This window comes from Lolium perenne, chromosome 7 (assembly GCF_019359855.2).
Source record: "Lolium perenne isolate Kyuss_39 chromosome 7, Kyuss_2.0, whole genome shotgun sequence".
Classification (NCBI taxonomy): Eukaryota; Viridiplantae; Streptophyta; class Magnoliopsida; order Poales; family Poaceae; genus Lolium; species Lolium perenne.
Window position 1 is genome coordinate 258,099,597 of NC_067250.2, and position 13,900 is coordinate 258,113,496.

At 43.6% G+C, this 13,900-nt stretch overlaps 1 protein-coding gene across 1 annotated transcript; it reads right to left on the reverse strand.

Moving 5' to 3' along the window:
• Positions 1-1,317: 1,317 nt before the first annotated feature.
• LOC127313532 (SPX domain-containing protein 1) lies at positions 1,318-4,616 on the reverse strand. The gene is made up of 3 exons (XM_051344024.2): positions 4,156-4,616; positions 3,919-4,051; positions 1,318-2,029 (listed from the first exon to the last, which is right to left on the reverse strand). The coding sequence occupies exons 1-3, from the start codon at positions 4,447-4,449 to the stop codon at positions 1,575-1,577; spliced, it is 882 nt and encodes a 293-aa protein (XP_051199984.1). The 5' UTR covers positions 4,450-4,616; the 3' UTR covers positions 1,318-1,574.
• Positions 4,617-13,900: the final 9,284 nt, after the last annotated feature.

The following is a 13,900-nucleotide window of genomic DNA, read 5'->3' on the forward strand; positions in this document are numbered from 1 at the left end:
TGCAAAATAATAATAACGTTGAGTTAAAATAACAACCAAACTGAGGTTGGGTGGTTAGGAGGGTAGTTGTACCTCCAGCCCACCAGAGTTCAAATCTTAGGTTTGACATCTGTGTGTCTCATAAAGGTGGAATAGTCATTCAATAGGAGACGATGTTTCCGTCGACAACGAGGCGACTGTGGTGACTTCGTCAATTTCAAGGTCCAATCCGCCAGCGTCTTTGTTTGTACTATGTTTCTTAAAAAAAATTGGTGTTTCTATTTGCACGAATATACAGGTGCAAATAGTATTAATACACTTGCAAACGAGTGGTACTTTTGTGATTTTTTTTGGCAACAGCGTTGAAGTTGTTCGGAGAGCACTAAACTCAACAGTTTGATCAAAGTTTTCTTTAATGGAAAAATGGATGGATGTCAACATCGGATCGATGGGACACGAGTGAGAACCAAGTTCTTTGAAGGGGGAGTTAGCAAAACCAAGTTAACCCTAAATTTTTGTTCGGATCGATGGCTACATGCTAAGTTTGCTTATGAAATTTTATGACGTAATAGATGCATGTAATATGAATGTCGCAATGTTTGGCAACTTTGAAATGGACAAAACGATGCAGTGCACCGGGAGGACTTGATGCCTAGGGGTTACTACAGTATATAAGGTCTCTTTGATCGGAAGGATCCTAATAGGAATGTTTAAGATTTAAAATAATTTGGAGTTTTTCAGGTTGTTTGATTTTTAGGTTTGTTATCCATTGGGAAAAAAATCTAAGAAACTTTCGGCATTACATTTCATAGAAAATTTTGCATTGATTCAAAGCCGTAGGATCCACTTGACAAGCAATCTTGTACTATTCTTCTTTTTCTAAATCTGCGAATCGAAGAGCCCTAAATCTGATCATAAAGAAAATAATACTACTACATCTGTTCATAAATAGATGTCAAAAGTTTGTCTAAATTTGAATATATCTAGCCACAATTTAATGTATAGATACATCAGAATTTAGACAAATCTTTGGCGTCTATTTATGAACGGAGGGAGTAGTTCTGATACCGTCTAAACACGGGTTCCTAATAACACTGGTGGTGCTACTCGGCTGCAGTACCAAAGCAGAACATAAGAGGGCTGGGCCCTAGCAAAGCAATATACTAGGAGTACTCCTATACAATATACACCCACCCAACAAGCTTCAGAGAGCAACACCATTTCATCAAAGACAAAAATTATTTTGTACAAAGTCTGAAACGAATAGATCAAAAATCAACTACTGTATGTGCAATCAATAAACCAGCTCTGTACTAAAGACTTGTGTGACAGACCAAATAACAGCAAAAGTACATGATTGAATTCACAGTAGTAATCAAAACCATGTATATCGACTCTGACAGTTATGATGGCGTTATATGATTTACCAATGTGTATTGTACATCTCCACCATTTTACAGCCGTTAGGAATCCTCGAATTTTACAAATTACAGAATATGAAACAGGGAGTCAGATCCCAGTTCTTTCTTCAGCAGCGATCGTCAAGATTATGGTCGGAATGAGTAATAGGTGTCATATACCAAGTGGCGGTCATGTCATTTGGCAGCCTGCTCGATCACAGATATCTTCTTCCACCTTTCCTGCTCTTCTGCTGCATTGTTGGCCTGAAGAGGTGGCAGCGAGAACGCACTGACTGTTGAGCTTTTGCTCCGAATCTCTTTCAGAGATCTAAGCGCCGCAACGGTGCTCTTCATGTACATGCTCTCCATGAACTCAATCTCATCAAGCTCTGGAATGCATCCGCTGGTACCCAAGGAGGAACTGGGGTTCAGAGGCTTGTCCTCAGTGTTGATATCTTCTTTTCCATCTTCATTTGATACAGATGGCTTGTTCGATGGTAGGAGCTGGTCGAGCATGGCCTCGCACTCCTTCACAAGCTGGTACAGGAGGTCAGTGGTGAAGAAAGGCTGAAGCAGCACATTCTGAATGAAGGGGAGACGGATCAGAGCCCCAGTTCTCTTGTCATACTTCTTGAGAATCTTGACCAGTCCTGTAATGGCAAAAGGGAACATAAGCATCGTAGATAATTCAAAGGAATTAAGACCAACATTACATTGGGCACAATTTGGTGACTGAATAATTTCAAACAGTAACAAAAAACTAGAAATAGTTTCATGCTCATAGAAGCATACAAGCAGACTAGCTGTCTAGCACCGCAAGAAAAAATGGCAACAGCCACAAATGTGAAACATTCGGGTGAAGTATACAAGAAACATGCATCTGGCATGCATGTTGTCATAATTCCACACAAACTTCAAAATGGCAAAGCTGTATGTGTCACACTCACAATCAGAAAGTGAACTGAACTTTAAGAAAGTGACCAGACTCCATTAGTTGATTACCCCAATCTAATAAGAAGTTCTAAGTCACTTTATTGAAAAATCGGTGGACTGTCTCACGAAACAAATGTTCACGAGCAGATGCTTGACAATAGAATAGAAGTGCTTCTTGTTTAGTCAACTTGTAGGGCCAAATTGTTCTCTACAGCCAAAAAGAAATGAACCGTGACATCTCCATCTTAGAAAAAACATTTTATTTCCTACAGGTCAAACAACAACATCGAGTCAGAAATAGTGGTGCTACTTTTTTAACATGGACAGATCACAAAAGTATGGTTCATAGCTCTGTGATGCCAACAACTTGCATTGTTGTATTGACACATTGCAGGAGCTAGAAGCTCATATCAGATTGAGTGGTCTGGCCACATCATGTCCACTAAATGCAGAGGCACATATAACAGCAAAACAAACTACTGCTTGACCTCAAGTTCATTACAGGCACCAAAGTAGCACTAGAAAATAGATCACGCATTGTAGGTGCAGCTTATATAGCACTTCTTTGAATTGTGGAAGAATTTGAGCAACACCAAAAAAATGGGGAAAAACAAATCATATGATCTACCAACGACCTGACTGATCAGATCAGTTTTTTTCACACTCGATGCATAAATATTGACAAAGAGGAGATAAGGTTACTCAAGCTGAAGGACTAGTTTGCACACGCACTACATAAGCTGATTGCAAGACAGTCTGGCAAGGAAATGCATAAATCTAGTGCGTAATACAATGTCATCATGACGCCATGTGAGTAAGCAAACAATATTTTTAGTATGAATTGCAACACTCCATTTTGAATGGCAAGAAGTTGTGTTATGTGCATTCAGAAGCCATAAAACAGCGCGAGATGCATATCAGCCTACTGCAAACTTATGTTCTAGTGGAGTATTTTTTTTTCATGTTTATACTGTCTAGACCCTCTACTAGGAACATTTAATTGATTTTGATGGCAAGGCAGATAAAATTTTGTTTAAACAGACAGATGTAAATCCTATCAGGGCCATTTCAGATAGTGGGAGAAAGAAACATAGTGTGCTTCAAAATGAACAAAATATATGGACGTGTGCGAGAAGCCAAGAAATCGCCGATTTCTCGCGAGAAATCAAAGTGCTAATATATCATGCCACCGCGATTTATCGTCGAGCATTTATATATTTGTCAATAGTCGGGGCCATGTGAAAATTCAACGGCGGAACAAGGATCCATTCGCGTTGACAGCGACACGGGTGCTCCAGTCACTGACAAGGGAGGCATAGCTACTCGGAGCCACGGTAAGTAGTCACCCTTTCCTTGACTCATGTTCACGGAAGCTCACTCTCAGCGCCCCCGCTTTACGATGCGCCCTAAATTACCCGATTGCCGAATTTGAACCAGTTTCCTTCTCCATTCCCACCCACCACACGCACAAGCAATTCCCAAAGGGGATACTAAGGCACCACCAACACATCCTCAAAAGGTACCAATAATTCTGAAACCGCGTAGCAACAAGTGCAGGTGACGCCATGCATCGACCTGAAAGGGGGAAGGAAGTGGAAGTGCTCACCGGTGTAGTTGAGGGCGCTGTAGTTCTCGAGCAGCACCATCTCGCCGTGGAAGTCGACGATCTCCTTGTGCACGCGCAGCAGCTCCTCCCTGGAGTCCATCCCGGCCGCCCTCGCCACCCTGTCCTGCAGCTCCTGCTCCACGGCAACCGCAATCAGATCACGGGACGCGGTACAGAGGAAAAATCGAATGGCGAATCGGAGGAGCGGGCGGATGAATGGGTGGGTGGGTGGCGAACCTTCTGGCGGATGATGTACTCCTCCTCCTTCTCGACGAAGAAGGAATTGAACTTGTCGAGCTCCGCCTCCAGGAGGCGCATGAACTCCGCCTCCTCCGGCGTCATCTCCGGGGCGGCCGCCGCGGCCTCGTCGCCATCCTCCGAGACGCGGGCCCGCTTGGCCTGGCGCTCATCGCCGTCGGTGCCGCCGATGAGTTTGAGGCGCTTCTTGAGGTCCTTGTAGGAGAGGAACTTGTCGCGCCACTCCGGCAGCGTCTCCACGATCTGGCTGCTCAGGCTCTTGCCGAACTTCATCCCGCGCGGGAGCAAACAATCGGATTGATTCTCGGTCGATCTCCAATGGCGATGCGGATCGAGGGATTGTGGTTGCGGCGGAGCGAATGGGGGTGGTGAAATAGAGGGGAAAGGGAAGGGGAGAGGATATGCGGAGAGGAGGAAGGCATGAGCGGAATATTCGCGAGTCGGGGGATATTACTTGCAGTGTGCGCCAGTGGTTATTCCTTGCTCGTTCTGTTCCTCCTCTTGGCTTTCAGTTTTTTTCAGATCACAAGTGAGACCTTCTCCTAGTAGCCAAAAAAAACAAAAAAAAAGTGAGACATCTTCCCAAACTGCCAAAACACACATGACCAGAGTAGCACACTTGGTTCACAACTTCACTAGGATGTCATGGTAGGACACTTCGAGTTTTCCCACCACGACAAGGCATATCGGCGTGGATCGGGACAATGCCCCACCCAGAGGAAGGCATGAGGGGAGACTAAAAGCATCGCCGCGTTCGAAAGGAACACCATGCCGAGGACAAAGGCAACAAACCACCACGTCGGAGCACTGGATTCTCGAAGCAGCCAAACACGCCGTCAAGAAGGGGGAATATATCTGAGGAGACTTAATTTGATGCGTCATCACCACCATCGAGAAGTCGCTGCAACAGAAACCTAGAATTTTAGCTTCGACACATAGAATAGTTAGGAGCGGAGGGTTTGTTGGTACCGCGTATCTCGAAGGATTGTTTATGAAGTTCATTTAGATTTAAGAAAATAAGACTGCAAAGTTTCTCAACTGGCCGATTTTCTACATTCCGGCCTAGACATATTTTGTTTTGCCACATTATGCACTTCCTAAAGAAAGAAAAATCCTTTTGTCTTGCATAAACCTTCTTAATTTCTTTCAAATTTTCCCGCAAATTGTGAGGAGCAACCAACAGGTTAGCTACATATTCATGTACTTTTGTTTGCTATAACATCTCAGTCCTTTATTTCTTCAATTCATGGGTTTTCCATAATCGTACTTTCCAAAGAAACCTTAATCAGTTTTCTGCCAAAAAGGTTTAATATGATTGTTTTTTATTTATTAGTCTATATTGCTAATATTACCTTGAATACCAAAGAAAGTATAAAAAATACTTCATATGAAAGTTGTCTTTCAACAAATTGAATATCCTTTTAACCTAAGTGGTTAGAAAATCCGGTGCAAAACATGCTCACCCATGAACATAATAATGGTGTGTCTTTAAGTGAATTTTGCATATCCCTATAACAATATTATATTAATTGCCGCATAGTCGAACGCATACTATAAATAGCTATTTTCTTGAGAAATTTGTTGCGCAAGACTACAACTTTTATTAGCCTTTGAAACCATGATGCTTATACTATCATGATTTCCTCTAGATTAGAGGTGGTTGCCAATGTGACTACTTTATTAGTTGGATGTTGGAGATGGATACTTATGTTGCAATAAAAAAATATACGGACTCACATGTAACCCAATACCTATCATTTCAACGTGAGAGTACTGCTTTACACATATGTGACTGCATAATACAAGTTTTTACATGTTATTAAATTACCATGTTAGCATCCTCAGCGCTCCTCGCTCACATTTTCAATACATCAATATAAACATAACCCTATTTGCCGTTAAGCATATAGGACATAGTGAGATACCCACAATGGTTTGGGAAACATGATAACATAGAAACCAACACGAGGGAACAAGTGAGAAAATAGAGGGAGTTCCATTGCCATTCCATTTCCACTTCATTCTCTAGGGACCCTTTTAATGCATATATGTGTTTATTGAATCACGTATATTATATTTTTCTGAACTAACTCCACCTTGTATCCATCTTTGTTACAAAGGAAGAACTATGTTTTATTGTGAAATATGATCATGATATTTTTCCAATTTATTTATTTAATAAATAGTTTATTAATTCATATAAACATTAATATTGGTGTACATACTGCTTTGGAACTCCTAAGATGCACCCTAAACTACAACTTTGGCATCATGTCCCACTCGGGAGATCACTTATATGTGTGTGGTTAATATATTTTTCTAAACAACCTTCATGAACGACAACTTGAGCTATCAAATGAAAAGGTAAATCTCAATGGTGGGTGTTCATGATCACCTTATCAATTTTTACAGGAAAAATCTTAGTTTCAACATTGATAGAAGATAAAAGTTCCAATAAAAATTGAGATAAAAGTTCCAATAAAAATCTCAATGGTGGGTGGTCGATTTTTAAAGCTTGATCATATACTCACCAATAAAAATTTCCATGATAGAAGATAAAAGCTCTGAATTCCAAATAAATAAATACTTGGTACATCCCATAGGAAAAAAGTGTCGCTTCTGCCGACCATTTCGTTTGCGGGTTGCCCGACCATTATGTTAATACTCACTTTTTAGGAAATGCAAGTATTTTTGCTTATCCGACCAATATGTATGAACTGGTCAAATTAATGTATTGCACATAGTACTGGCTACTTTCGCCAAGTGAGTGGAGAAGAAATAGAGTCCATGGGATAATGAAGTATTGAAGTGATAAGTGCAACTCGTCAATGCTAGGATGAACATCAAGGTTTTTATAAACTGGTTAGGTAGCTATGCAGAGATATCCACCGGAATATTCCTAGCAATTATGTGATAGGTACCCCTGGGTAGTCAATTTTATATGGCAGCATGTCATGTAATGGCCTCCATGTGGATGTGACTGCCCTAAAGAAACAAGTTCATGAGCAAATGATGACAAACTTGGTGTCCGCATAAAAGGTGTATGTTAGTCTGATCATCGTTCATACAAGCTCATTTCATGTGCCTTAAGGATAGATGTGTGGGCGTTAATTGGTTCGGCGGTTGAGTTTCCTTTTTCTAAGTAATTTAATTCGATAAAGAAGTATAGTTTAACACCTTGTCATCACGTTCTAGCGAGACCATATCTTTATGGAGTACTTCATATGATTTTGATAAAAGATAGCAGTACGACTTAGTACTCCCTTCGTTCAATATTAGCTAGATATATCTAAATCAACAATAACTAATACGGAACAAATGGAATATTATATTTTCTACTAGTAGTCAAATACCACTATGTAAGAAAAATCGAACCACAACAAACATTGATCACGTAAATTTAAAGTGTCACCCCAATGCTCACTTCTCTACTTATATCGTCGCCCAATTCATCTTCAATTGTACCATCCGGAGAAACTAGCTCTGTCTTAAAAAAAAACTGCTCAACTTTATGAAGATATATAAACATATTTTAATTATAGATATACATCCGTATCTAGAAAATGTTTTACAACTTTTTTTTAGGACAGATGAAGTACTCCATGATTTCTCAAACAAATCATAAAAGAACAAACAAACCACTGTGATGCGACGACGCGGCGAAGTTGCATGAGCATGGGACAAACAAAAAGCTACTACTGGCTACGTATCCTCAAACAAATCATGAAAAATAACAGCTACATGGTTTAACACAGTTCGTGTGCCACAGAAGATCGCGAGAGAAACACCTTGGACTATTCCCCAAAAGAGCACGCACACGGCACATCTTGCAGCGATGGAAGATTCGAAGCATAATTCCTTGCTTGGGACCGGAATATCCAATCGGACAATGCCCCAGATCCTCTGCGCGTCGTTGTCCAGCTTTAAAGCCCCCCGTCATTCTTTGTCCCATCGGTCAGTCTCCCTATCTCTGTCTGAAAAAAAACCATGAGAAGCTCAACCCTCCCACTGACCTACACGGCCCCGTGTCTTCTCGATCATGTGAAAACCAAGAAAAAATTATACGCCCTCTTTTGATGTTTCTTGACACGATGTTTTTGCTTGTTGAAAGCCCGATGGTGCAGTGGATTCTGTTAGAATCCCTCTTGTGTGATAGTGTACTTCTCACGATTTCTCGGGTGTGGAAGTCCATGTGCCACTGATCACCTGCTTGCTTATTTTAACAAAGTGGGGTGGTTGTTTCACTATTTTAAGACTAAGATATTGAAGTCAGTTAAAGTAGAAGTCACATGGTCTTTGTGGGTCAGAAAAGTGCAAGTTATGACTGGTCCAAGATGCGGTCCACATATTCTTGGCCCTTTATTAATTATAGTGCATGCTATTGCTAGTCAACTTTAAGTCTCGTAGTTGGAGACTAGTATGTGTGACTTTTCTCCCACTTTTGATTTGGTGTCACCAAGCTAAGTTGAAAGATTTTTAGCCGATCATAAGCGACATAGTATTGTCTTGCGAAAGATCATTTACGATAAATAATAACTGGATTTGTTTGAGTTATGCTTGCGGGTTTCTTCTAAAGTTCTATAATATTTTCTACGTAAGTCATTCGCGTGCATTAGATAATTGCGTCATTACATACTCTTATCGTGCAAAAATTTAGAATCACACAACATTACCATTTAATAATACTGATAGCTGTGAGCGAGGAACCGATCTTTGCTTCATGCATGGTCAGCAAATCACACAACAAGAATAGTCGTTGCACCATACTCCCTGAAATGAAGTCAAGCTGCAAAAACGGGGTAGTTTTCCAACGGTCTTGGAAGACAACGGAGAACACAACAAATCCCGTTCATAGCTTTATCCCCTCTCTCTATATATGTATGTATCCTGCATTGTTTTCGATTAAGTTGCAAGCGAAAGAGATACTGTTTGGTTACTGTTGTAAAAGGATCAAGCAAGGAATATCCGATGCACACAGGATCGCTGGACGTAAGCTGCTCCTCGATTTCAGATCCTGGACAAAGCGGCGTGGAGAAGACGCTGTCCTGATCAATTTCTCAACTGCCGGAGCAGCAACCGCCAGCTTGGGCTAGATTTTGAATCGAGCTAGCCCGTGGCCAGGTGAGCAGACTCTCGGGAAAACGACCGGAATCGTGTGCATATTCCCGCGCAGATGCGCATGTACCTTGCCAAAATACGTACGTGGGTTCGTTCACGCGTCGGTGCGTATAGCCGGAGCGATCTCCTATCTCTCCGCAGTCGTGCTTGGAGTTTGAAAAGTAACCATATGGGCCGGCAAGGTCGCAAGGATATGTTTTTCTCTGCGAGAGCGTGGAAGATTGGTCTCCAGATGGCATCACAGGAGCATATCCTCGGGACCTCGTTGACGTTCAACTGCTTTTAGACGGCAAGAGACGCATATTCGCTCTTTGTGCCGGCTGCCAAGATACAAAAACGCATGATTTTATATAGTATATCAACTCGAAAGGGGAAAAAACTCCATTATATTACGGCTAGCTTTACTCATTCATCCATAGCAAGTACATCGATCTTGCTCTTGAACTTGAGACCCTCTTGCTCACATATCTTCACACGTTGGGCTCCTTAACGCCTAAACATGGATTGAAAAGCTACTCCCTCCGGCCCTAAACCTACGACAAGTATTTAGTGCCGAAGGGAGTAAGATTTTTTTTTGTTTAAATTGCATCAGTCGTGGTCTTGAACTCAAGACATCTTAGTTGTGATACCACATTGAATTGTTGCACCGGCCGGCGAGCACATCCAAAAGTTCAAACTGATGAAGAAGGACGAGGCATATATATCAACACAATTAGTCAACACAAAGTCTTGCTCGATTGGTTGTTATCTTTCATGCAAGAGGTAGATTGATAGCAGTTGAGAACCACCTCTTGATAGCAGGGAAGTTATAGAAATATGCATGGACGGCCAGCCCAAAGAAAATGTACTAGTTTGCTAAAAAAATAATGGTCCGGGCTACCAATTTTTGGTTAGTTGTGCAAAATCATGGACGGGCCAGCCCAAAGAGGGGCAATTCCGGAAACCCAAGCACACACTTTTGCGAATCTGCATGAGCGTGAACCCCAACCCACCCCCGCTTCCGCCACACCAGCAACAGCCGATCCCGTCGCCCACTTCGGCCTCGCTGCGGCGAGCTTGCACCACGATGGATGCCCCAACCCCGCCGGTGGTTGCTGACCAGGCCGTGCCGCGCGAATCAACCCCGCCCACCACTCCGGGATCTCAAGCCGTCGCCGCACCAGCCGCCGCCAAGGAGCTTGTGGTCGACGACACCCAGGAAACTGCCCTCCCCAACGGCAAGCGGAAGCGGCTGAGGCAGCACATCGTCGTGACCGGGGCTGCTGCTCCCGCTCCCGGTGCGACCAAGCGGCAGAAGAAGCCAACCAGCAAGCCGCAAAAGAAGCAGGTGGAGAAGAAGGCTACCGTCAAGAAGCCAGCCGCCAAGATGGCGTCCTTGACAGCTTTGATGGCGGCGATGGGCGAGGCGCCCTCCGCATCCGCGGTCGTGCACAAGGTGCTCGACAAAAGTCCCTCCCTTGATGACGTGCTGGAATCTTATGTTGAAACGCTCAACGACGCATCCGCGAACATTGATTCCCGCCGCTCGGAGACTACAGAGACTACGCCGATAACATGGAGGATGGTCTCGAGGATAATGAGTTCGGGGAAGAAGATGTCGATGGCACAGGGGGAGAAGAGGTGCAAAAGATTGAAGAGGGGCGTTCAAAGGGGCGGTGGCCAAGGTGAAGGGGAAGGCGGCGAGGACCGGGAACTGTAGTAAATTTGAAGATGTGATCTTGATCAAGGCTTGGTAGGGAGTATCGATGGATGTCATGATCGGCACCGATCAAACCAAAAAGAGATGATGACAATGCATCGAGGATACGTTCTTCAAGTTGATGCCACCTCTCTCTTCCACGCCACCTCGCTCATACCGTTCACTCCAAGGCCGATAGGATACCATCAAGACTGCGTGTAGTCGATGGGCCGGTTGAATTGAGGCGGTGAGGAATGCGGCACCGAGTGGCACCAAAGCGGGTGATTGGGACGAAATTGCGCAAAGAAGATACAAGGACATGCCAATGTCGAAGGGAGATCCATTTACATTCAAGCATTTCTATGCCATTCTTGAGCATAACGAGAAATGGAAGATGATAGAGCAAGAAGAACTGCCACCGAGGCATAAGCTTTTCGAGTTGGAAGATGCGAAAGAGGATGATGTGCTTGAGACCAAGAGGAACAAGAAGAGGCCGGATGGAACAAAGATGGCAAAGGACAAGATCAAGAAGCAAGGCGAGGCCAAAAGTTTGTCCCTCAAGATTGATGTTATGGTGAAGCCCAAAGAATTGTTGGTGATGAAGACATTGAAGGCAAAGAAGGAAATGATGGAGAAGAAACACTAGGAGAAGAAAGCAAAATGGAACATGCTCTGAGAAGATGCCAAGCGCAAGGCTGATTTGAAGGAGAGGAGAGCACGTGCCGACAAGATCCGGGCCATGCCATATGAGAACGCCCAAACCGGCCATTTCTCCTCAGCCAACCTCGGCGCGTGCAAAACCAGAGGCTCAACGTAGGAGGTTGTGCAGGAAGGGAGATGGCGAGATGTCGGGGGCGACAACGAAAATGATAAATTCACTCACCGCACACCAAATCCTCACCCTATTTAGCGTTCTACTCTGAAAGTCCAAATCCACCTATGCCCTCCTAAAAGGACACAGATGTCGCCTAGAGGGGGGTGAATAGGCGGTTTAAAACTTTTACGAGATGGGCTTAACAAATGCGGAATAAAACTAGTGTTTACTTTGTCAAGCCCAAAGCCTATATACTATGGTTCACCTATGTGCACCAACAACTTATGCTAAGCAATACAAGCAACTATGTGATAGCAAGATATATAACTTCAAGCACGATGGCTATCACAAGGTAAGGTGCATAAGTAAAGAGCTCGGGTATAGGAATAACCAAAGTGACGCGGAGACAACGATGTATCCCGAAGTTCACACTCTTGCAAGTGCTACTCTCCGTTGGAGCGGTGTGGAGGACCAGTCACTCCAAATGCACGAGGGCCACCGTATTCTCCTCGAGAATTCCCACCAAAAGGGATGTCCTCGATCCACTATGGAACCTTAGGGAGGTCACCGAACCCGCACAAAGCTTGGGGCTATCTCCACAACTTAATTGGAGGCTCCCAATAAATTTCCACTAAGGCCTTGCCCTTGAAGAATCTCCACAACTTAATTGGAGTCCCCAAGAACACCACAAAGATGCCACAAAGTCCTTGCCCTTGAAGAATCTCCACAACTTAATTGGAGTCTCCAAAAACACCACAAAGACGCCACAAAAGGCCTTGCCTTGAAGAATCTCCACAACTTAATTGGAGTCCCCAAGAACACCACAAAGACCACTAAGCCATCTAGGGTCCAAAGACCCAAGAGGAACAAGCTCCGGGAACAAGCTCCCGAAGAGAATATCTCACGAACTTTCACCTCCACGTATCACCGCGGAGAAGTCAAACCGATGCATCAAATGCAATGGCAAGAACACCACAAAGATGCTCAAGTTCTTCTCTCTTAAATTCCAACAAAGCTACAAAAGCTATTGGCGGAATAAGAGAGGAAGAACAAAAATAAGAGAACACAAAGAACTCCAAGTTTCTCCAAGATCTAGATCTAGGTGGTTCCTCTCACAAAGAGAGGGATTTGATTGGTGAAGATGTAGATCTAGATCTCCTCTCTCTTTTCCCTCAAGAATATACAAGAATCATGGGAGGAATCAAGAACTAGGGCAAGATTTGAAGGTCAACAATGGAGGAGTGAGAGAGAGTGAGAGAACCAACCAGATTTTGGGGAAAAAGAAGGCTATTTATAGCTCCCCATGAAATATGGCCGTTGGGTGTCCAGGCCGGATTATCCGGCCCTAGGGATGAAAAATCCGGCCAAAAATCCGGGTCCAATACTGGGGCTCACGCCCCAAAGTCCTTAGCAGTTTTTCGAGGGCCGGATTATCCGCCCCTCACTTGGGCCGGATTATCCGCCTCCCTGAAAACTGACAGAGACAGCCAATCGAGAAAGACTATAACTTGAGCATCCGAACTCCGATTTTGATGATCTTGGGCTCGTTTCGAAGCTAGTAACAAGCTCTACAAGATCATGCATGGAACCATCATAGTAGAGCAAGGGAGTATAGAAACAAATGATGAAAGGTTTGACCTATCTAAAAAAGACATACCGGTAAAACCTCCAACCTCAAAAATGCACCAAGTTGCCCATGCAAAAACCATTCTCGATGAACTAGAGCTTCTCATGAGAATAAGCACAAGCTCTAAAACATCACATGGATAAGAGCCAAATAACAACCAAGAAATATGGTGCAAGGATGCAAAGGTTTGAACTCTCCGAAGGATACGATCGATTTACTCATTCGAGAGCCCTCTTGATAGTACGACAACTAAACTATAAACCGGTCTCCAACTACACCATGAGGCCGGTGAGAAAGAAACCCTATCAAGAGCAAACCTTAACCTTGCACATTCCACTTAAGCTTGATGATGACGGTCTTGACCGCAACAAGATGAAACGTCTTTCTTGATTGTGCTTGCTTGATGAAGTCATGCGAAATGCTCCCCCATACTCCACTATGGGAGAGCTTCTTCTTCGGCGCATCTTCACATATCCATGATCACCAT

Coding starts and splice junctions, on each gene's coding strand:
- LOC127313532 (XM_051344024.2), bottom strand. CDS start 4,449: ATGAAGTTCGGCAAGAGCCTGAGCAGCCAGATCGTGGAGACGCTGCCG. Junction 4,052..4,155: donor AGTACATCATCCGCCAGAAG/GTTCGCCACCCA, acceptor GCCGTGGAGCAG/GAGCTGCAGGACAGGGTGGC. Junction 2,030..3,918: donor CAGCGCCCTCAACTACACCG/GTGAGCACTTCC, acceptor TTGCCATTACAG/GACTGGTCAAGATTCTCAAG.